This window comes from Bufo bufo, chromosome 6 (genome assembly GCF_905171765.1).
Source record: "Bufo bufo chromosome 6, aBufBuf1.1, whole genome shotgun sequence".
Classification (NCBI taxonomy): Eukaryota; Metazoa; Chordata; class Amphibia; order Anura; family Bufonidae; genus Bufo; species Bufo bufo.
Window position 1 is genome coordinate 168542382 of NC_053394.1, and position 23332 is coordinate 168565713.

General features: G+C 43.4%; 1 protein-coding gene across 1 annotated transcript; it reads right to left on the reverse strand.

Annotated features, from left to right (window-relative positions):
* Positions 1-2206: 2206 nt before the first annotated feature.
* On the reverse strand, positions 2207-16223 carry LOC121006054. The gene is made up of 7 exons (XM_040438947.1): positions 16138-16223; positions 8756-8968; positions 7135-7248; positions 6452-6508; positions 5854-6066; positions 4619-4735; positions 2207-2658 (listed from the first exon to the last, which is right to left on the reverse strand). The coding sequence occupies exons 2-7, from the start codon at positions 8957-8959 to the stop codon at positions 2593-2595; spliced, it is 771 nt and encodes a 256-aa protein (XP_040294881.1). The 5' UTR covers positions 8960-8968; positions 16138-16223; the 3' UTR covers positions 2207-2592.
* Positions 16224-23332: the final 7109 nt, after the last annotated feature.

Here is a 23332-nt window from a genome sequence, read left to right on the forward strand (position 1 = left end):
AACCAAAGTCTCCTACCAGAAAAGAGTACTACAGAACCACAGCCTGAGTCAGAACCTAGCCAAACCTATTAACAGTGGATCAACAGAATTCCTCTAAATATCAAGAGACTGTATTCTGTCTGGATGTATATGCCGCAACTAAAACCAGCTACAAAGAAAAACCAAAAAAGGGGGTCAGTCAGCACATACCAAACCGCAGAAGCACATTACTATGGCAGGGAACAACATTGAAAGACAGAAACATGCAATGCGACAATTAACTGCAATATAGACTACAAAATTGCATAATAATAACAAGTGCTACACTATAAGTGCGAGATACTTGGCAAATCGATTTGTACAAAATTATTTGAGCCCGTCTGCCGAGAGTCAAGGCGATCTCTGTTAGACGGGTTCCTACGCTAAATTCTACCTGTTAGGTGCCATGACGGATACCATACACTTCAGGGAGTGTAGGTTCCACATACCTACGCTAAATTTTACCTGTTAGGTGCCATGACGGCTACCATACACTTCAGGGAGTGTAGGTTACACAGCAGGCCCACTCCACGACATCACCGGCGCCAAATGGCTACCAAGGACGGCAGTGAGAGTCCACAAACTATCCCACTCCTGGTGCCATGGCTTCAGTGAGTGAAGGGGAGCAGGCCTGACTATGTACTAACACTAATTAAAATCAGCCTATAGGGCAGACAGGGTGGTCAGGAGTGCATGACTGAGGAGGCAGCCACTCCTCCAGTATAAACTGCAAAGAAAAAACAAAAAAGGGGGTCAGTCAGCACATACCAAACCGCAGAAGCACATTGCTATGGCAGGGAACAACATTGAAAGACAGAAACATGCAATGCGACAATTAACTGCAATATAGAGTACAAAATTGCATAATAATAACAAGTGCAGGCCTGCTCCCCTTCACTCACTGAAGCCATGGCACCAGGAGTGGGATAGTTTGTTGACTCTCACTGCAGTCCTTGGTAGCCATTTGGCGCCGGTGATGTCGTGGAGTGGGCCTGCTGTGTAACCTACACTCCCTAAAGTGTATGGTAGCCGTCATGGCACCTAACAGGTAAAATTTAGCGTAGGTATGTGGAACCTACACTCCCTGAAGTGTATGGTAGCCGTCATGGCACCTAACAGGTAGAATTTAGCGTAGGAACCCGTCTAACAGAGATCGCCTTGACGCTCGGCAGACGGGCTCAAATAATTTTGTACAAAACGATTTGCCAAGTATCTCGCACTTATAGTGTAGCACTTGTTATTATTATGCAATTTTGTACTCTATATTGCAGTTAATTGTCGCATTGCATGTTTCTGTCTTTAAAACCAGCTACAGTAAAAGTTGTGAGTTGTATCCTGCCACTGTCTACTTCATACACGGTACAGCGTCATGACAAATACCACCAAGGGACCCAGCCGCCACAAGCACCCTAAACACCACTGTCATCAAGGGCACCTCAACCTCCATCTAGGCTGGTGCTTTCCTACCACAGAGTGTGCCCCGGAGGATTTTGTGCTGTCTTCCTCATCACTGTGCTGCCAGCCCAGGGAGGCTTTCTGATAACCGTGAGTAAACCGATGAAGTGTATTATTACTGGCCCCTCATCGGCCCACCGTGCACCTCACGTGTCGCCCCTGCGGTTCTGGCACGCCACATAAGGCCCTGCTGCAGGCACACTCAGCCTCAGCTCCTCACTTCTCAGCTTTCCCTGTCTTTCCCTATTCTACACAATTATTCTTATTTCTAGCCTTTCCCTTCACTGTCTCTGACACTAGAAAAGAAGCTTGATTGTGACTGTCCACTGTCCCCAAGATCGGTTTCTGTCAGATATAGCATAGACCCATCCACACTCATTCACAGCCCAACAGAGAATGACAGTCTGCTCGTTCTGCTAGGACACCTCCTTGCCTGTTGAAGCACTATCTGTCAACCTGTGAGCCAATCATGGAAAGCCCCCCCCCCCCCCCCACTTCCATTCAGGGTCACGTGAGCATCCTTCTTCCTCCCTCATGCTTTTTCCCACCATGTTTAGTAAAATGGTGCTGCATGCTGTTTTACTGGATTTGTCCGAAGCGAACCTGAAAATCTTCAGGTTCGTCTGGCGGATGACATTTTGGAAAGTTCATAATGAACCTGGTTTGTTATGGACTGATTTGCTCATCTCTAGTCCTAATCATAAAAATTGGTTCTTTAAATCAATGGCAAAAATTAAAGGCATGTGAAATGGAGATTTGCTTTATTATGTAGTGTGATTACACATCAGTATGTAGCCAAACAAGTGGCAAGTAACAATTATATATTTGATTATGACAAAACAGAAATGCTACGTAATCAGAAAGACCAGACTAGTGGAAATGAACCACACTGGATTCTATGACATGGGGAGGAAAGATTCAGTGGTATAGCAGGGTAAGTGTATTCTGCAGTGTACATTCTGTAATCATCTTATGTGATTATATGGTATAATACTAAACACAATGCTAAGGTTGGCACCAACGTGCATATATCCCAACCTTTTTTTTTAATCCAACAGCTTTCCCCTTACATTATATGATTTTACAACTATCCCTTAGATCAGTGGATTTTACCACTCTTTAGGCAATGATGATATCATCAGAAGGATTTGGTTTTATCAGAGCATCATCGTTCTCATCAGTTTTCTGTAAAAGATAACACATGTATGAACATTATTAACAGTATATCTAATGCATCAAAGAACAGTACAGAGATCCAGCTAATGACGTTTTTATACCTAGGCCTCTAATCATGACAAAACTGAGGCCCCTAATGCAAGAACAATGGGAGTCATTTACAAACATTTTTACATTATTTTTTTGGCGTAAAAATGTTGCATGATCCTTTTTGTGACTATTTGTACACCAGTGTGACAATATTTTGTCAAGGGTATAGTAGGGGGCCTGCTGGGGGCCAGAACATTGGCCCTGACAAATTTACCAACATTTACGCCTGGAAACAGGTGTAAATGTTGGAAAAAGACTACTCCACCCAGGGCCTGGTCTAGTTTTTCTACCAGGCGCACAGACTGCTGAAGGCATGCACCTCATCATAAATTGGGCACATCTTCCGCCAGCAAAGCCAACACAAAAGGGGCGTAAAAGATCTGAGTAAAAAGCTGGTCTTTGTAAAAGACACCCACTCTCTGTGTAAAGGCCTCTTTACACTGCTAGATAGAGCAGATGATTGTTGGTTCCTTCCTGGCAAACGCCTGCTTGTTCATGAAGGAGACCTTTGCATTTACATGCAGAGATCTCCTCCACAGTAGCGGAGGAACAATCGCTAATGCCATCACTCATCCACATACAGAATCATTGTTTGCCGGCAGCAGAGTGCTGTTTAGATGACACAATCTGCTGCCTGCAAACAAAGATTTAGGTGACTGCACAAATGATCATATTACACGATGAAAGAGGGTTTCGCTCATTAAATCGGGTAAAGGGCAGCACTTTACACCAGCAGATCATGATTACCGAACATTCCTACGAACGCTTGTTAGTGATTATCTGGCTGATGATCAGCCAGTGCAAAGGGGCCTTTAAGTCTGAGTTTGTAATATTGATGACCTAGGATAGGTCTATTATCACTGGTCTGGGTGTGGCTCAGCCCAGTTCACTTCAATGGGGCTAAGCCACGTCCAGGCCAGTGAAAATAGTTGTAATATCACTGGCCTATGGGAAACCGTGAGAAGGCCGTGGCACTACTGTTCTCAAACAGCTGATCAGATGCTGATGATCTATCCAAAGGATAGATCATCAGTAATCAAAAGGTGTAGAACCCCTTAAACTGTGCTGCAGGCACAACTTAATCAGGCAATCTGCTATGGCAGGCCTGGGAGCCTTCACAAAATCAAGGCTGCTATAGCAACCAATCGGATCTCCACAATTTCACTGCAGGGGCTCCGATCAAAAGACAGAGGGAGCCCCTCCCTCAAACACCTCAGAAGCTGTGGTCACTATTGATTGTGGCATCTGAGGGGTCAAATGACTGGGATTGGAGTAATCTCTGATCCCAGTAATTGCTGGCAGGTGTCTGTTGTATTATATAGTTATGGAGTGCGCTCAGCTTGTGAGTCATCTACATACATCCCTTTAATGCAAATCATGTACATGTATGAGATTTTGCATTAAAAGGTTAAAGGAGTTTTCCAACCTTTTTTAACAATTTGCCTACTGCCATATGACTATATACGTTGTGGCGGCAGGTTAACTGTAACCAGATGTATTAAAACATCCGTTCACTTCAATGGGGCTGATCTGAGCCTAAGGCCGTGTGACTGATGAACACAAAGTCACATGGCATAGACCAAACTGCGAGAAGGTCATGGTGCTCAGACAGCTGATCGGTGAGGGTCCCAGGTGTTGGACCCCCACCAATCAAATACAGATGACCTATCCAGAGTATAGGTCATCAGTTTAAAAAGCTCGGAAAACCCTTTTAATTATGTCCTAGTACTGTATCACTATGATCACAGTGCTGCCATACTGTGAAGATGACATGTAATATGTATATCTTAAAGCTGCTCATAAAGGATTGATATTTGCATAACCCATTACTTAATCATCACCAGTAAGTACTGTATTAATATGACATTCTATCCCTTACCTCTAATTTGCAAGAACAGCAAAATGACTTCACTCTCATGCCCACGCTTAGGATTGCCATGCAGAGACCCCAGATCATTATCACCAAGGTCATATATGTCAAGCATTTTATTAGAAACTGGAAATGAGAAAATATATATTATTTTGAGACACATAAAAGGGGAAATGAACAATAGGATTTTACAGAAATATATATATAACAAATGAAGTGTACTTTGTTCGTCATACATTGTCACTAGTGATGAAGGAAGGGAGCTTTGGATGTTACATCCGAAGTCGCTTCGTTCATAACTTTGGATTAAAACTGTACGGCAATCCGTCTCCATACCAGTCAGAACCGAAGCCAAGTTCGGTTATAAGTCTTAAAGTGGTTTTCCACTTTAAAGGGTTTCTGTCACCAGAAATGCCTAAATTAAACTGTCTGACATTAGCGATGTGCTAATGTCAGCTGCACCTAACTAGCCTATTCCTAGTTTGATCCATGCACCCGTTACTCCATAAATGTAACTTTTATAATATGCAAATTGGCCTCTAGGAACGTGGGGGGGACATTGCTCCTGCTTCTATAGGCTCCAATCTCCCACCTCTGTCACCCCCCTCCAAGTCTTGATTGACAGGTCCAGGCAGCGTTTGCATCCTCCTGCCGGCCCTAAATGCATGTTAAATCTCGCGCCTGCGCCGTTCAGTATTCAGCACAGGGATAGTGAAGGAAGGACGCTCAGTGGCTGCCGACTTCCTTACTGTGCCGAATGCTGAACGGCATGGCGCAGGCACAAGATTTACCAGGGCCAGCTGGAGGATGTGAACGCTGCCTGGACCTGTCAATCAAGACTTGGAGGGAGGTGACAGAGGTGGGAGAACGGAGCCTATAGGAGCAGGAGCAGCCCCCCCCCCCCGCTCCTAGAGGCTAATTTGCATATTATAAAAGTAACATTTATGGAGTAACGGGGGCATGGATAAAACTAGGAATAGGCTAGTTAGGTGCAGCTGACATTAGCACATCGCTAATGTCAGCCAGTTTAATTTAGGCTGACATTACTTCAGCCCCATGTAAAAAAGACCTAAAATTTGACCTAGGAAATACCGGTATATAGATCATATTCACTCCTTTTAATTTGTTTTACCTTTGAGTCTGAAATTCATCGTATGAAAAGATATGTAGCAAACCAATATCAATTTACATTTCTAAGAAGGAATATTACAGGATATTATAACAATGAAAGTAGAAGTGGTAACCTTGTATTTTCGGATTCCATCTAGGCATCTCTGAAGCTCATAATCATTGTAGCCGCTTGTTGCTCTGTAATATCCACGTCCATTAACAAGATTATAACAGGCTTGTTCATCAGGTTCCATCCAGTAGAAACGATAAGTATCACCAACTGTAACTACCATTCCCCCAATAGACACACCAAAGTTGACTAAAAGGGAAATGAAGGCAAGTGTCCTCTATGTGGGTAAATTAGAAAAGAGAAAGAAGTAAGTATTACAGAGCACACAATAAGTTACCAATAACCTTACTAATACAATATACAGGCCTCAACTAAACCCCCAAATTATAGGCTCTTTTGGGGTTATTTATCAAACTGGTGTAAAGTAGAACTGGCTTAGTTGCCCATAGCAACCAATCAGATTCCACCTTTCATTTTCTAAAGGAGCTGTCCAAAATGAAAAGTGAAATCTGATTGGTTGCTATGGGCAACTAAACCAGTTCTACTTTACGCCAGTTTGATAAATGACCCTCTTTATCTCTATTTTCTCACATTTGTGTTCTGAAGCAGTAATGCAGCACTAACTCTGGATACCTACTTTGTAAAGAAAGGCCAACACTTACCCACCATATGTTTGGGAACCTGTAAGCCACAAGATTCAGTAGTCCAGACACAAGGAACTATGAAGAAATAAGCCATAAATAAAATAATGAGGTTTTCAATAACATGACAGTAGGAGAAAAAAAGGCTAGTGAATGAATTCTGTCTCATGTGTACGGTGCTCTGTTGATGGTTTATACATCCAGCAATAAGTACAATTACCACATCCTGGTGGCCAGGGTATGTCCTATAACACTGATGTTCATGTTATATAATATATATATATATATATATATACACACCCATAATTTCACCCAGGTAGTCCCCCTGATGTTAGCAGCCTCCTCCTGGCAGCCCTAAGGAGAGCCCGGTTCGTCACCGGAACTCCAGAAAATGGACTGTAACATGAAGACAATCCTTGTCTTTGTTTACTAATATGCTCATCATAGAGGAGGGTCCATTAGAGCAGGTCCTGCACCAGGAGACTTGTCTATACAGTAGTTATGAAGTCTTTCCTAGTCATATAAAATTAACAACAGAGGAACACAGAACTCTACCAAGTTATAACAGATAATCCGCAAAGTTCTGTGTAACCTGGAGGGTCAGTGTAAGGAAGTTGAGCTACAAAAAAACTATGTTAGCAACCCTAATTAGGTAACTGACCAAGAGAGACAGGGGTAGAGGAACATAATTTAGCGATACTTACCGGAAAGCCTACCCAGAAGTGGACCCCTGAATAGAAGATTCTCAAGTCCGGCTGTGTAATGCTGAAAATAATGGCCAACATGACAGACATCAAACCCAAGGAAAGATAGGCAACCTAGATAAAAGGGAGCACATATAATTATGTAAAGTATTAAGCACTATGAAAATCAGTCTCCTGATGACTTGAGCTGGGTTCACTTTAGTCCCCATATACCATTCTGGAAAATAGCTAACCCTTTAGGAAATAAGGCAACTACAATTCTACAGAGCTACAAGTTTAGTTCAGGCCCCTCACACATTGAGCCATCTAAGGCTACTTTCACATCAGCGTTTTTTTATTCAGGTTATGAGATCCGGCATAGTTTCATTTAATACATCCAGATGCAGCCGTTTCGTCCTGATCCAATTGAATTAAATAGAAAGTGAACAAACCGGATCCAGCATAAAAATCAAAAAGGCAATGGGGCCGCATCCGGTTTGTTCAGTTTCGCAGACCGGACACAAAACGGCAGTTTGCAGCGGTTTTGTGTCCGGTCAAAACACTGAAAAAAACGGAATGGAATGCATCCTAATCTCGTTTGTTCTGTTTTGTCCCCATTGACAATGAATGGGGACAAAACAGTGTTTGTCCGGATTTGAGATCCTCTGCCGGAAACGCATAAGTGAAAGTAGCCTAGACTGGTTATATATTCTGTGTTTTAAAGGGAACATGTCATCATAAAATGACCTACTGTTTAAATCATGTTTTTATGCTTAACATATTTAAAAGAATTTTGGCGTTTTTTTAATTTTCCATGTCAATGTCTATTTAAATTATTATTTTTTTATTCCTGCAGTTTTCGCACTGGCGACTAAGCCTAATAATGGGCGCCACTTCTTAGCCTGTACACTTTACTTTACACCAGGGGTGGGCAACCTCCAGCACTCCGGCTGTTGTGAAACTACAACTCCCACTATCATAGAAATGAATGGAGCATGCTGGGAATTGTAGTTTCACAACAGCTGGAGTGCCGAAGGTTGATGATCCCTGCTCTACACTTTACTGTAGTTATCTGCTGATCATTACATGCAGTATTAGAATGACAGGTAATATATATTTAGATAACACTGCTCCAACATTTACAATAATTGATATCACAGCTTATCTTCTCCCTCCTGACCGCTGCACAGGTTAAAGAGCATGCTGAGAAAACTCTCTCGCAGAAGTCAATGAGTCAGCGGTCCATTGGTTGGGGGCCGCACAGAATGGTATTGAGGGCCGCATTTGGCCCCTGAGCCACAGCTTGTGCACCCCTGCTGTAGAGGTTAGCTGCCAAACCTGACCCAAGGAACTGACTAGATTTTTTTCTTGCCTCCACTTATAATCTTTTTAGGCACTGATGACCAGTTCGCCTAGTATGGCCTATTATCATCAAGCTTCTTTATTACTGGCCAATTAGTACATAATATTGATGGAAAGAAATAGTATAATGTACTTGTTAGACCAAGAACTCTGAAGGACCTCATGAGTTCTGCAGAACTTACAAGATGCTTCTACTTGATCTCTGCATTTACAAAAAGTTTCCAAATATAAAAGATAATTGGTCACCGATAGTAAAAGCTGGGGAAAAAAAAAACCTTACCCCAAACCCTAAGTTGGCTGCAGAACCAGACATACGGGAGGGCTTGGTCTTTTGCCCACTTCTCTTCATGTCCCGGAAGAAACGGAAGGTATCCAACAAACAATCCAAGGCAGAACGCTGGTTAATAGTAACGTTTACCACAGTTCCCTCTGGAGTCTCACAGGAGACTTTGCCATTTTCAGTCTTTATGGAGCTGAGATCCATTGTGTCAAGCTTAAAGAGATGAAAATGAGAAAAGGAATGTATCAAAGAGGCTGGCAAGGATTTTGACATTATAGGAGTTATCCCATAATTCATGTAAAAAATGAAAATCAGACAACATACAGTACATGACATGGCAATCATACAGCATATATGTCCCATACACATCACACATTCAAAATATATACGTTAATATAAAACATAACAAGAGAGTGGAGATAAACCAATGGCCAAGGCCTGTTTATTAACTCATAAATAACCATAACACATTTTAGAGCCTAATCCTGAACTCAGACTCAAACCATAATAATAACAACTTCAGAGTCCATCCTATACCCAGGATGACCTATGTAAACCCACCCAGACAGGCCAATGACCATATTATTCTAACAGGGGGGGTAGGAGGGCACACGGATCCAGGCTCCCCGGGATGGTGCGGACAAAAGGAAAGCCAGTCCACGGAGCCAGGACAATTATAGCCCCACTTCTAAACCACACCACCAATCAGGCAGCTGTTGCCAGGGTCCGGGTATCTCTACCCGAAACCCTGCAACAAGACAGGCCCTCAACATCAGCCAATTACGGCCATCACTGTGATTGTTCTTCAATTATATAAATGTTAAAAAGTATAAATCTGAAGGTGTCGGCCCTTTAACCCCTTAAGGACACAGCCTTTTTACACCTTAGGACCAGGCCATTTTTTGAAAATCTGACCAGAGTCCCTTTAAGTGCTGATAACTTTAAAACGCTTTGACTTATCCAGGCCGTTCTGAGATTGTTTTTTCGTCACATATTGTACTTCATGACACTGGTAAAATGAAGTCAAAAAAATTATTTTTTTTGCACCAAAAAATACCTAATTTAACAAAAAATTTGGAAAAATTTGCAAATTTCAAAGTTTCAGTTTCTCTACTTCTGTAATACATAGTAATACCCCCAAAAATTGTGATGACTTTACATTCCCCATATGTCTACTTCATGTTAGAATTGATTTGGGAATGATATTTTATTTTTTGGGGATGTTATAAGGCTTAGAAGTTTAGAAGCAAATCTTGAAATTTTTCAGAAATTTACAAAAACTCAATTTTTAGGGACCCGTTCAGGTCTCAAGTCACTTTGCGAGGCTTACATTATAGAAACCACCCAAAAATGACCCCATCTAAGAAACTACACCCCTCAAGGTATTCAAAACTGATTTTGCATACGTTGTTAACCCTTTAGGTGTTGCACAAGAGTTATTGGCAAATGGGGAGGAAATTTGAGAATTTCATTTTTTTGTCTAATTTTTCATTTTAACCCATTTTTTCCACTAACAAATCAAGGGTTAACAGCCAAACAAGACTGTATCTTTATTGCCCTGACTCTGCCGTTTACAGAAACACCCAATATGTGGCCGTAAACTACTGTACGGCCACACAGCGGGGCGTAGAGTGAAAGGTGCGCCGTATGGTTTTTGGAGGGCTGATTTTTATGGACTGGTTTATTTACACCATGTCCCATTTGAAGCCCCCTGATGCACCCCTAGAGGAGAAACTCCCTAAAAGTGACCCCATCTAAGAAACTACACCCCTCAAGCTATTCAAAACTGATTTTACATACATCGTTAACCCTTTAGGTGTTGCACAGGAGTTATTGGCAAATGGCGATGAAATTTGAGAATTTCATTTTTTTGCCTAATTTTCCATTTTAACCCATTTTTTCCACTAACAAAGCAAGGGTTAACAGCCAAACAAGACTGTATCTTTATTGCCCTGACTCTGCTGTTTACAGAAACACCCCATATGTGGCCGTAAACTACTGTACGGGCACACAGCGGGGCGTAGAGTGAAAGGTGCGCCGTTTGGTTTTTGGAGGGCTGATTTTGCTGGACTGTTTTTTTGGCACCATGTCCCATTTGAAGCCCCCCTGATGCACCCCTGGAGTAGAAACTCCATAAAAGTGACCCCATCTAAGAAACTAAACCCCTCAAGGTATTCAAAACTGATTTTACAAACTTTGTTAACCCTTTAGGTGTTGCACAAGATTTAATGGAAAATAGAGATACAATTTCAAAATTTCACTTTTTTGGCAGATTTTCCATTTTAATATTTTTTTTCCAGTTACAAAGCAAGGGTTAACAGCCAAACAAAACTCATTATTTATGGCCCTGATTCTGTAGTTTACAGAAACACCCCATATGTGGTCGTAAACTGCTGTACGGGCACACGGCAGGGCGCAGAAGGAAAGGAACGCCATACGGTTTTTGGAAGGCAGATTTTGCTGGACAGTTTTTTTTTACACCATGTCCCATTTGAAGCCCCCCTGATGCACCCCTAGAGTAGAAACTCCAAAAAAGTGACCCCATTTTAGAAACTACGGGATAGGGTGGCAGTTTTGTTGGTACTAGTTTAGGGTACATATGATTTTTGGTTGCTCTATATTACACTTTTTGTGCGGCAAGGTAACAAGAAATAGATTTTTTGGCACGTTTTTATTTTTTGTTATTGACAACATTCATCTGACAGGTTAGATCATGTGGTAATTTTATAGAGCAGGTTGTCACGGACGTGGCGATACCTAATATGTATACTATTTTTTTTATTTATGTAAGTTTTACACAATGATTTCATTTTTAAAACAAAAAAAATGTTTTAGTGTCTCCATAGTCTAAGAGCCATAGTTTTTTCAGTTTTTGGGCGATTATCTTAAGTAGGGTCTCATTTTTTGCGGGATGAAATGACGGTTTGATTGGCATCTATTTTGGGGTGCATATGACTTTTTGATTGTTTGCTATTACACTTTTTGTGACGTAAGATGACAAAAAATGGCTTTTTTTACACCGTTTTTATTTTAATTTTTTTACGGTGGTCATCTGAGGGGTTAGATCATGTGATATTTTTATAGAGCCGGTCGATACGGACGCGGCGATACCTAATATGTATACTTTTTTTTTTATTTATGTTTTACACAATGATTTCATTTTTGAAACAAAAAAAATCATGTTTTAGTGTTTCCATAGTCTAAGAGCCATAGTTTTTTCAGTTTTTGGGCGATTATCTTGGGTAGGGTATGATTCTTGCGGGATGAGATGACGGTTTGATTGGTACTATTTTGGCGTACATGCGACTTTTTTGATCACTTTTATTACCTTTTTTGGGAAGTAAGGTGGGCAAAATTTCAATTTCATCATAGTTTTTTATTTTTTATTTTTATGGCGTTCACCGTTCAGGTAAAGTAACATAACCGTTTTATAGATCAGGTCGTTACGGACGCGGCGATACCAAACATGTGTAGGGAATTTTATTTTTTTCATTTTTAATCAGTGATAAATGTGTTTTTTGATTTTTCCTTTTTTTTTACTTTTTTTTACTTTTTTTTTGACCCAGACCCACTTGGTTCTTGAAGATCCAGTGGGTCTGATGTCTGTATAATACAGTACAGAACAATATATATTGTTCTGTACTGTATTTTACTTACACTGAACAGATCTATGCTTTCAGCACAGATCTGTTCAGCACCATGGACAGCAGGACGCCTGAGAGGCGTCCTGTTGCCATGGGAACCTTCCCCGTCTGCTCAGAACTGCGCAGACGGGGAAGGGTAAGCACAGGGCTGAGGGGGGCTCTCTGGGGGCTCTCTCCCTCTCCCATCGGGGGGCTGCAAAGGCACAGCAGCCCCCCGATGGGAGAGGGAGGGAGCTCCCTGCGCTGTTAACCTTTTCCATACAGCGGTCCGTACGGACCGCTGTATGGAAAGGGTTAACGGCTGACATCGCATCGCAGATGTCAGCCGTTTATACCAGGGTGCCAGCAATGTGCTGGCACCCTGGTATACCCACTAGAAACCAACGATTATACAAGGGGAGGCGGGCGGGGGATCGCGATCCCGCCTGCCGCACCGCCCGCCTCCCGCACCGCCCGCACTGCCCGCAACCCTCCCCCTGCACCTCCCACCGGGCTAAAATCACTCGGGGGGTGCAGGGGGAGGGATACAGATCTATTTTAGGAATACTAAAGTTTCTGATCCCCGCGGTCAGGGACCGCAGGGATCAGAAACTGCAGAAATCGCAGCAAACCGCAGGTCTGAATTGACCTGCGGTTTGCCGCGATCGCCGACATGGGGGGGTCACGGGACCCCCCCGCGCATTTAGCCTAGGTGCCTGCTCGATGATTTGAGCAGGCACCGGGTTCCGATCACTGCCGGCCGGGCGGCAGTGATCGGAACAACACATGACGTACCGGTACGTCATGTGTCCTTAAGTACCAGGACATCATGACGTACCGGTACGTCATGTGTCCTTAAGAGGTTAAAGAGTAATGAGGGGGGAGTCGCAGAGAGCGACGAGGAGAAAGCAAAGCTGTTAAATATTTTTTTCTCCAATGTATTCACTGAGGAAAATAAACTGTCAGATGACATGCAGAAAGTAAAAATAAATTCCCCATTAAAAGTGTCCTGTCTGACCCAGGAAGAAGTACATCAGCGACTTAAAAAGATTAAAATGGACAAATCGCCAGGACCGGATGGCATACACCCCCGTATCCTAAGGGAATTAAATAATGTCATAGTCAGACCCTTATTTCTGATATTTGCGGACTCTATACGGACAGGGAGTGTCCCACAGGATTGGCGCATAGCAAATGTGGTGCCAATATTTTAAAAAGGGTCCAAAAACAGAGCCTGGAAACTATAGGCCGGTAAGTTTAACATCTGTTGTGGGTAAACTGTTTGAAGGTTTTCTAAGAGATGCTATTTTAGAGCATCTCAACGGAAATAAGCAAATAACGCCATATCAGCATGGCTTCGCGAGGGATCGGTCATGCCAAAACTAATTTAATCAGTTTCTATGAGGAGGTAAGTTCTAGACTTGACAGCGGCGAATCAATGGATGTCGTATATCTGGACTTCTCCAAAGCATTTGAATGGGTCCGCAATCTTGAAGGTCCAGTGTGAGACAGAAGCACGGAAGCACTACGGAGTGCTTCATGGGCTTTCTCTCCGTGCCTCCACACCGCAAAGAAATAGAACGTGTTCTATATTTTTGCAATGCGGAAGGATCATGGACCCATTCAAATTGAATGGATCTGGATCCGTCTGTGGAATCCGCAAATTGCAGTCCCCAATGCATTGAACGGCCGAGCAACAGAGACCTTAGGGCTGATGCACACGGCCGTTGTTATCCGATGCCCGTATTGCGGCAAACAGCGGGTCTGCAATATACGGCCACCAGCCATGTTCACACCATATCATGGATGTGGACCCATGCACTATGGAGTGCATGCACTACGTTTTTGCAGTGCAGACCGCATCCGCAAATGGTGGCCACACGGTCGGTGCCTGTACAGGGAGTGCAGAATTATTAGGCAAGTTGTATTTTTGAGGATTAATTTTATTATTGAACAACAACCATGTTCTCAATGAACCCAAAAAACTCATTAATATCAAAGCTGAATATTTTTAGAAGTAGTTTTTAGTTTGTTTTTAGTTTTAGCTATTTTAGGGGGATATCTGTGTGTGCAGGTGACTATTACTGTACATAATTATTAGGCAACGTAACAAAAAACAAATATATACCCATTTCAATTATTTATTTTTACCAGTGAAACCAATATAACATCTCAACATTCACAAATATACATTTCTGACATTCAAAAACAAAACAAAAACAAATCAGTGACCAATATAGCCACCTTTCTTTGCAAGGACACTCAAAAGCCTGCCATCCATGGATTCTGTCAGTGTTTTGATCTGTTCACCATCAACATTGCGTGCAGCAGCAACCACAGCCTCCCAGACACTGTTCAGAGAGGTGTACTGTTTTCCCTCCTTGTAAATCTCACATTTGATGATGGACCACAGGTTCTCAATGGGGTTCAGATCAGGTGAACAAGGAGGCCATGTCATTAGATTTTCTTCTTTTATACCCTTTCTTGCCAGCCACGCTGTGGAGTACTTGGACGCGTGTGATGGAGCATTGTCCTGCATGAAAATCATGTTTTTCTTGAAGGATGCAGACTTCTTCCTGTACCACTGCTTGAAGAAGGTGTCTTCCAGAAACTGGCAGTAGGACTGAGAGTTGAGCTTGACTCCATCCTCAACCCGAAAAGGCCCCACAAGCTCATCTTTGATGATACCAGCACAAACCAGTACTCCACCTCCACCTTGCTGGCGTCTGAGTCGGACTGGAGCTCTCTGCCCTTTACCAATGCAGCCACGGGCCCATCCATCTGGCCCATCAAGACTCACTCTCATTTCATCAGTCAATAAAACCTTAGAAAAATCAGTCTTGAGATATTTCTTGGCCCAGTCTTGACGTTTCAGCTTGTGTGTCTTGTTCAGTGGTGGTCGTCTTTCAGCCTTTCTTACCTTGGCCATGTCTCTGAGTATTGCACACCTTGTGCTTTTGGGCACTCCAGTGATGTTGCAGCTCTGAAATATGGCCAAACTGGTGGCAAGTGGCATCTTGGCAGCTGCACGCTTGACTTTTCTCAGTTCATGGGCAGTTATTTTGCGCCTTGGTTTTTCCACACGCTTCTTGCGACCCTGTTGACTATTTTGAATGAAACGCTTGATTGTTTGATGATCACGCTTCAGAAGCTTTGCAATTTTAAGAGTGCTGCATCCCTCTGCAAGATATCTCACTATTTTTGACTTTTCTGAGCCTGTCAAGTCCTTCTTTTGACCCATTTTGCCAAAGGAAAGGAAGTTGCCTAATAATTATGTACACCTGATATAGGGTGTTGATGTCATTAGACCACACCCCTTCTCATTACAGAGATGCACATCACCTAATATGCTTAATTGGTAGTAGGCTTTCGAGCCTATACAGCTTGGAGTAAGACAACATGCATAAAGAGGATGATGTGGTCAAAATACTCATTTGCCTAATAATTCTGCGCACAGTGTAGAAATCTCCTGAGCCCTAATGCAAAATACATAACATGCCCTGTAGCCACTACGGCCTCTGCACCCCCTGTAGCTACACCCTGATAATATCCTTAATCTATGTAAATGGAGCTTGGACACAGAGTGGCTTTCAGGGCCAGTGACTAGGGAGAGACCTGCTTGGTTATATGAGCTATGTACTTTAAACTTCAGGATACGCACTGTATATAACATTCTATATACTGGGACATTAGTAGGAGTTTCCTCTGATCTTTATATATAATCACATAATTATTCCCAGCGGCTGTCCACGTACTTACCTCCTCTCTCAGCTCACAGGCAGCCAGAAATTCTAAGCCTCAGGAAGACAGAGCAGCTCTGCCAGAAAACACACTGTAAACTCCACAGACGAGAGGGAGGTGTTTACTCTGCAGAGGGTCAGGAGAGAACGTCTGCCCTGCCTACAGTGGGCTAAACAACCTCATGATGTCATGCCCACGTCACCAGACTTACTTTCTGTGATAGGAGCAACACTATGGAGTTTGCTAGAAAGCATGTTTTACCAAGCTTCTGGTCAGTGCCAGCAGACACCCACACTGTATACTGCAATATCAGCAGGAGAACCACATCCACAGCAGCAACGCTCTGCAGGGACTGGGAACTCTGGGTACACTGAGATGCAATGCTCTGCAGAGACTGGGAACTTTGGGTACACTGGGGTGCAATTGTAACACCCCAGAGGTGGATTACCACTTTTGCACTCCGCTACTATCTCCTATGGTTAACCTAATGTCATTCTATGTATTAATTTCCAGGTCCTGCAAAATGTGTATTCATATTTCTTATTTATGTAACTGTTAACATGTAATTTTCCTGGTTCACCAGCAGATGGCGGAAAACATAGCAGGGCTATCTTAGAGAGAATGGAGCTTTCTATTCCATTCTAACACCCCTCTCTGTGGTGTGGTGGGTGTGTCCCACTTGCTACAGGGAGGGTGTTCTAGTTAGAGGTCAGAGTTAGAGTACCCCCTGCTAGGGGAAGGCAGAAGGAGCCTGTCCCTGTTGGACCAGCCCTTGCCAAACCAGCTGGAGCACCTTCAGCTCAGCTGGATATGGAGACAGAAGCTTGAAGCCTTTGAAACCAGGAGTAAAGTGTTCCCTGGACAAAGCTAGAGACAGACCAGATTACAAAGTTAAGTACAGCATAAAGAAGAAGCTGAGTTTTATAGTCAGCCTGTTAGCACAGCAGAGCCACAGAGCAACAGATGTAGCAAAGAGGAGTTTGCCTGTCACAGTTAATGCAAACGCCTGCTGAAACCAAGACAAAGCCTGAAACAGTTTGGAGAGAGGTTTATGCAAATTAAAGCTGTTATCAACTTCATCACAAGGTCTGGACTCCATTTATTTCCTCCTCCCCTTCATCAGCTGTGGAGCCAACGCCTGGGGTCCAGCGTATCCAAGTAGGAGCACCGTGACACGTGCACCAACACAGGGACAGCAGAGGGCCCCTGTGCAAGGAATGTACCCCCCCCCCCCCCCCCTCAAACCACAAATACAAATATACACATGCAAATAAAAAACATCTTGTGAATACGGATCAATATGTTTACAGTATGTATATATATTTTTTTTCATACTTAGGGGTCACGCCTCTAACTCTGCCCAAAGCATAACTATGCACAACCAGTCCCCTTAAATGTCCCCACATAGTAATTATTCACCCTTTACAGTCTTCTATAACATACAGTCCTATGTAAATAACTTAAAGGGGTTCTCCAGGTTCAGAGCCGAACCCATATATACCCATAATTTCACCCCCCCCCTGATGTTAGCATCGGAGTATGTCATGCTCCAATGCTCTCCTTTGCCCTGCGCTGGATAGCGCAGGGCCAGGGATCTTTTATTTACAATAACACAGTGTTTTACAGGATAGGTCAGCGCTAAAGCCCACCCATCAGTGCCGGTGACATGTCACCCGGCTCACTGCTGGGATGAAGCCTCCGCCTGGCAGCCCTATGGAGAGCCCGGTACGTCACCGGAACTCCACAAAATGCCTTTGCCCTGCCTGATTTAGCACAGGGCAAAGGAGAAGGAGCATGAACTGCTCCGATGCTGTTGTCAGAGGGGCTGCCTGGGTGAAAATGGGGATATGTCCGGTTTCAGCTCTGAACCCAGACAACCCCTTTAAATCCCCTCCTTCAGCCCCTTCAACACACAGTCTAATGTAAATAACATGACCCCTTACCCTCCAGTTCTCTATAATATCCAGTCCCATGTAAATAACACCAGTCATCTCCCCCCAATCTTCTGTAACATACGGTCCCATGTAAGTAACAGCCACCTCCTCCCTTCAGCCCTTCTAACATACAGTCCCAGTTAAATAACATATTTCCCTCCCACTAAGCAGGGAGGAGGTATTATGGAAGAACCACATCTCCCAGCATTTCTCTGGCACTTACATTCATTCCATGGCATCACAGGTCTCCACTGCTGAACACTGCCTCTTTCTGCACTGGTCACATGATGGTGACCTCATCACCGGTCCTACCACCACTTCCAGTGTTGAAAAGGTCACATGACTATGATGTCATCGCAGGTCCTTCAGCTATGGAGTATAGGCAGCAGATTCACAGTAAGTCCTGATCAGCCCTCCAGACACCCCAAACGCCCCAACCCCTGACCTCCACCCCAAGGCGACCAGGTTACTCTGGCAGAGGAAGGGAGGGAAAAAAATAATTAAATTTAAAAAACACCTCAATTGGCAATGGGAAGGGCCCCCCCTCCCTCTCTGGGCCCCTGTGCAGCTGAACCAGCTGCACAGGCGATATGTCCGCCCCTGCACCAACATTAAGGGACATTATAGGCTACCCTACACCACTCTGACATTCCTACACCTATGTACCATCCACACAGTATCACTAAAAGGGGCCCTGTGCTCTTGTTGCTTCATTGCAACTGGCGTCACAAAACAAGTACTTTTTTCTCTTAAAGGGCCCTGGAGGGAGGCGCCCGCTGCACAATGCTCTGCAGAGACTGGGAATCCTGGGTGCACTGGGATACAATGCACTGTATGGGTGCCCTCTCATCCTAGGGATGCAATGTTCTGCAGGAGGTCAGTGCCCTCTGGGACCCCTACTGATATTCAGAATGAAGGATCCTCACCCCTAAGTGCCAATTTAGCACTATGTCCCCTTTACTGTCACACCAGCATGCATCATCACTTTAAGAATGCGGCCTATTTTGGACTTCGGATTGCAGCTGTTGTTTTTTTTTGTGTCCTCTTTGCATTTCAAAAGTCATAACTTTTTTCTGTTGACATAGCCGTATGAGCAGGAGCGTCGCTGCACCTATGTCCTTGATTGTAAGCTCATTGCACCACACCTACTGTAGCTAATGCCAACAAACAGTACTCGATGACGCTGCTGCGGCCTGCTGCCGTACACAGTACACCCACTGCAGCGGGGAGTGGGCAGCACTGCAGGGTTCACAGTTGAGTCAGTGGCTTTCTAAGGCCAAGTTTGCACATAGTTTTTGTGTTGATTTTTAAAACTCATTGCAAAAAAACACCAGCCTTTTACTATGATTGCATTTTATTTTGCAGGTGAAATATGTCAAATCAATATGGTAATTGCCTGTGTTTTTACAGGTGACGCACATTAATTTAACAGTTTCATGACCTCAGATGCATCTGTGCGGTGTATGGAGCAGCCTCTCTGGCTGTGTTATTAAGCTGACACCAGGGCACAATGACCAGGATTGGGGCTACTCTGATGCCAGGCTCCATCTGTCTTGTACTCTAATCGGAGCCCAGTGGTGAAATTGTGGGGCACTGATCGTTTGCTATGACAGCCTGGGGTCTTGGGAAGGCTCCCAGGCCTGCCACAGTAAACTGCCTGTTAAAATTCATGTCAGCAGATTTGCACCTACGAAACTGATTGCATGTGCCATTGGCAGCTGGAGGCATCTGTGTTGGTCCCATATTCATATGTGCCTGCATTGTATATGCAAATGAGCCTATAGGAGCAATGGGGGGCCTTGCCTTTACACCTAAAGGCTCTGCTCTCTCAGGTGTGGCGATGTTGTCACTGCCTGGTGCAGGGAGCAGAACCTCTAGGTGTAATGGCAACACCCCTGTTGCTCCTAAAGGCTCATTTGCATTTATTAAAAATCATTTTTCTCAGCAATGCGTGCACATATGAACATGAGACCAACACAGATGCCTTCAGCTTCTAAGTGCACATGTAACAGGTCAGCCAGTTTCATAGGTACAAATCTGCTGACAGATAGCCTTTAAGCTTTGCTTGTGGCATGGCTTAATTTGTAGCCTGTAAAAATTGCATAGACTTCAATTGTATTTTATTGCAGTCTATGATACAAGTAGGATTGAGCGAATCGACTTCGGATGAAACATCCGAAGTCGGTTCACATAAAACTTCATTCTAATACTGTACGGAGCAGGAGCTCCGTACAGTATTAGAATGTATTGGCTCCGATGAGCCGAAGTTATTGCTCTGCGAAGTCTCGCGAGACTTTGCATAATAACTTCATAAATTAATTTGTACTGTAAAAAAACATTTCCCGAACTCGGGTTTGGTTCCAAGCTACCATTTGGAATCGAACCCGAGTTTGGGAAACTTTTTTTACAGTACAAATTAATTTATGAAATTATTGCGCAAAGTCTTGAGAGACTTCGCGAAGCAATAACTTTGGCTCATCGGAGCCAATCCATTCTAATACTGTATGCGAATAGACTTCGGATGTTTCAAGTCTCCTAAGGGGACCAAAAATTACAGTAACAAAGACTTTTTGCAAACTTTTTGAAATATGAAACAAATCACCCACCTTTCTCAGCTTTACATATAAAAATAAACAATAAAAAACATCTGAACAGTCTGAATATTTCCAAGTTATTAAAATATTTATCTGCACGGTGAATGCCGTAAGAGAAAAAAGATGGCTTGTTTGATGATCCCTTCGCCCCTCCAAAAAAGCTTAAGAAAAAGTGATCAAAAACTCGTATGTACCTGAAAATGGTACCAATAAAAACAACAGCTCAACCTTCAAAAATACACCAGAAATAGATTAAAGAAAAACGAAACCTGGAAAGCATTGAGCTGAGACTGACAAAGTATAAATTTGGTCAATGGTCACACAACCAAGGTCGGTGCAGCGTTAGGCCTCATGCACACGGCCGTTGTGTGGCCGTTCTGTGCATTGGGGACTGCAATTTGAGGTCCCCAATGCATGGGCAACGTCCCTGCGGCGGCCGGCACGGATCGAGACCCATTCAACTTGAATGGGTCCGTGATCCGTCCGCACCGCCAAAAAAATAGAACATGTTCTATTTTTATGCTGTGTGGAGGCACGGACAGAAACACCACGGAAGCACTCTGTAGTGCTTCCGTGGGGTTCCATGCCTCCGTTCCGCACTGCAGCTCCGGATTGCGGACCCATTCAAGTGAATGGATCCGCATCTGTGATGTGGGGAGCACGCGGCTGGTGCCCGCATATTGCGGACCTGCTGTTTGCGGGCGCAATACGGACACGGCCGGGCAACGGTCGTGTGCATGAGGCCTTTATTTTGGGTTCTTCAGCACTATATATGTTGTGGCAGTGTCACATTAATTGGGTGTCTTTGCTGTAGTTCCTCACCTAGTAGCAGTGACTGGAGATGCAGGTTATAGCAGTTCACTCCACTGTCTGGCGTCTCAAGGCTTCACTTGAGGCTTGGAGTAGTTGATCTCTGTAGAGAACCCTATTTGGGAGCAGAAGCTGTGCATTGTGCTTCCCTGGACACAAACTCCCCTTCCTGGTAGGAAGCAGGAACAGCCCCCTCCTACCAATAGGGAAGGAGCAGAGTAGTTAGCCCTGTTTCTTGCTAACCCTTGCCATCCATATCTTTAACTGGAACAAAGCCAAATAAGCAATTGGAAAACAATACATAATATATACAATTGTAGTACCCCCACTTTTATAATTTTCCCCTCTTTGCTCAGTCGCATTGTTTTCCAGGTGTTCATTTTCATTTTCCGGTAATGTATTTTATAATCTCAAGATCTCATAATACAAAATAGGGGCTTCACTTCTCGTATATGTCCAGTAATGTGTGTAATATAAAGGTCTTATAATACACAGCACACATACCTCCCAATTTTTGAAAAGCTTAACCACCTCAGCTCCCCTAGCTTAAACTCCCTTAATGACCAGACCACTTTTTACAATTCTGCACTACACTACTTTCACGGTCTATTGCTCGGTCCTACAACGTACCACCCAAATGAATTTTACCTCCTTTTCTTCTCACTAATAGAGCTTTCATTTGGTGGTATTTCATTAATGCTGACATTTTTACTTTTTTTGTTATTAATCGAAATTGACCAAAATTTTTGCATTTTGAAGCAGCTCTGACTTTCTGAGCACCTGTCATGTTTCCTGAGGTTCTACAATGCCCAGACAGTAGAAACACCCCACAAATGACCCCTAAGGTATTCGCTGATGGGCATAGTGATTTCATGGAAGTTTTAATTTTTTGTCACAAGTTAGCGGAAAATGATTTATTTATTTTTTATTTTATTTTTTTCTTACAAAGTCTCATATTCCACTAACTTATGACAAAAAATAAAATTTTACATGAACTCATCTTACCCCTCACGGAATACCTTGGGGTGTCTTCTTTCTAAAATGGGGTCACTTGTGGGGTATTTATACTGCCCTGGCATTTTAGGGGCCCTAAAGCGTGAGAAGAAGTCTGGAATCCAAATGCGTAAAAAATGCCCTGTGAAATCGTAAAGATACTATTTGGAATTTGGGCCCCTTTGCGCACCTAGGCTGCAAAAAAGTGTCACATATGTGGTATCGCCGTACTCAGGAGAAGTAGGGCAATGTGTTTTGGGGTGTATTTTTACATATACCCATGCTGGGTGAGATAAATATCTCTGTAAAAGACAACTTTTCCCATTTTTTTATACAAAGTTGTCATTTTACAGAGATATTTCTCTCACCCAGCATGGGTATATGTAAAAAGACACCCCAAAACACATTGCCCTACTTCTCCTGAGTACGGCGATACCACATGTGTGACAATTTTTTGCAGCCTAGGTGCGCAAAGGGGCCCAAATTCCAATGAGTACCTTTTAGGAGGGCATTTTTAGGCATTTGGATTCCAGACTTCTTCTCACGCTTTAGGACCCCTAAAATTCCAGGGCAGTATAAGTTATTTTTTTTTGGCACAAGGTAGCGGAAATTTTTTTATTTTATTTTTTTTCTCAAAAAGTCTCCCTTTCCGCTAACTTGTGACAAAAAGTTCAATCTTTCATGGACTCAATATGCCCCTCAGCGAATACCTTGGGGTGTCTACTTTCCGAAATGGGGTCATTTGTGGGGTGTGTTTACTGTTCTGGCATTTTGGGCGGGGCTAAATTGTGAGCAACCCTGTAAAGCCTAAAGGTACTCGTTAGACTTTCGGCCTCTTTACGCACCTAGGCTGCAAAAAACTGTCACACATGTGGTATCGCA

Coding starts and splice junctions, on each gene's coding strand:
- LOC121006054 (XM_040438947.1), bottom strand. CDS start 8,959: ATGGATCTCAGCTCCATAAAGACTGAAAATGGCAAAGTCTCCTGTGAG. Junction 7,249..8,755: donor CAGCCAACTTAGGGTTTGGG/GTAAGGTTTTTT, acceptor CCTTTTATCTAG/GTTGCCTATCTTTCCTTGGG. Junction 6,509..7,134: donor ACTTCTGGGTAGGCTTTCCG/GTAAGTATCGCT, acceptor ATTTCTTCATAG/TTCCTTGTGTCTGGACTACT.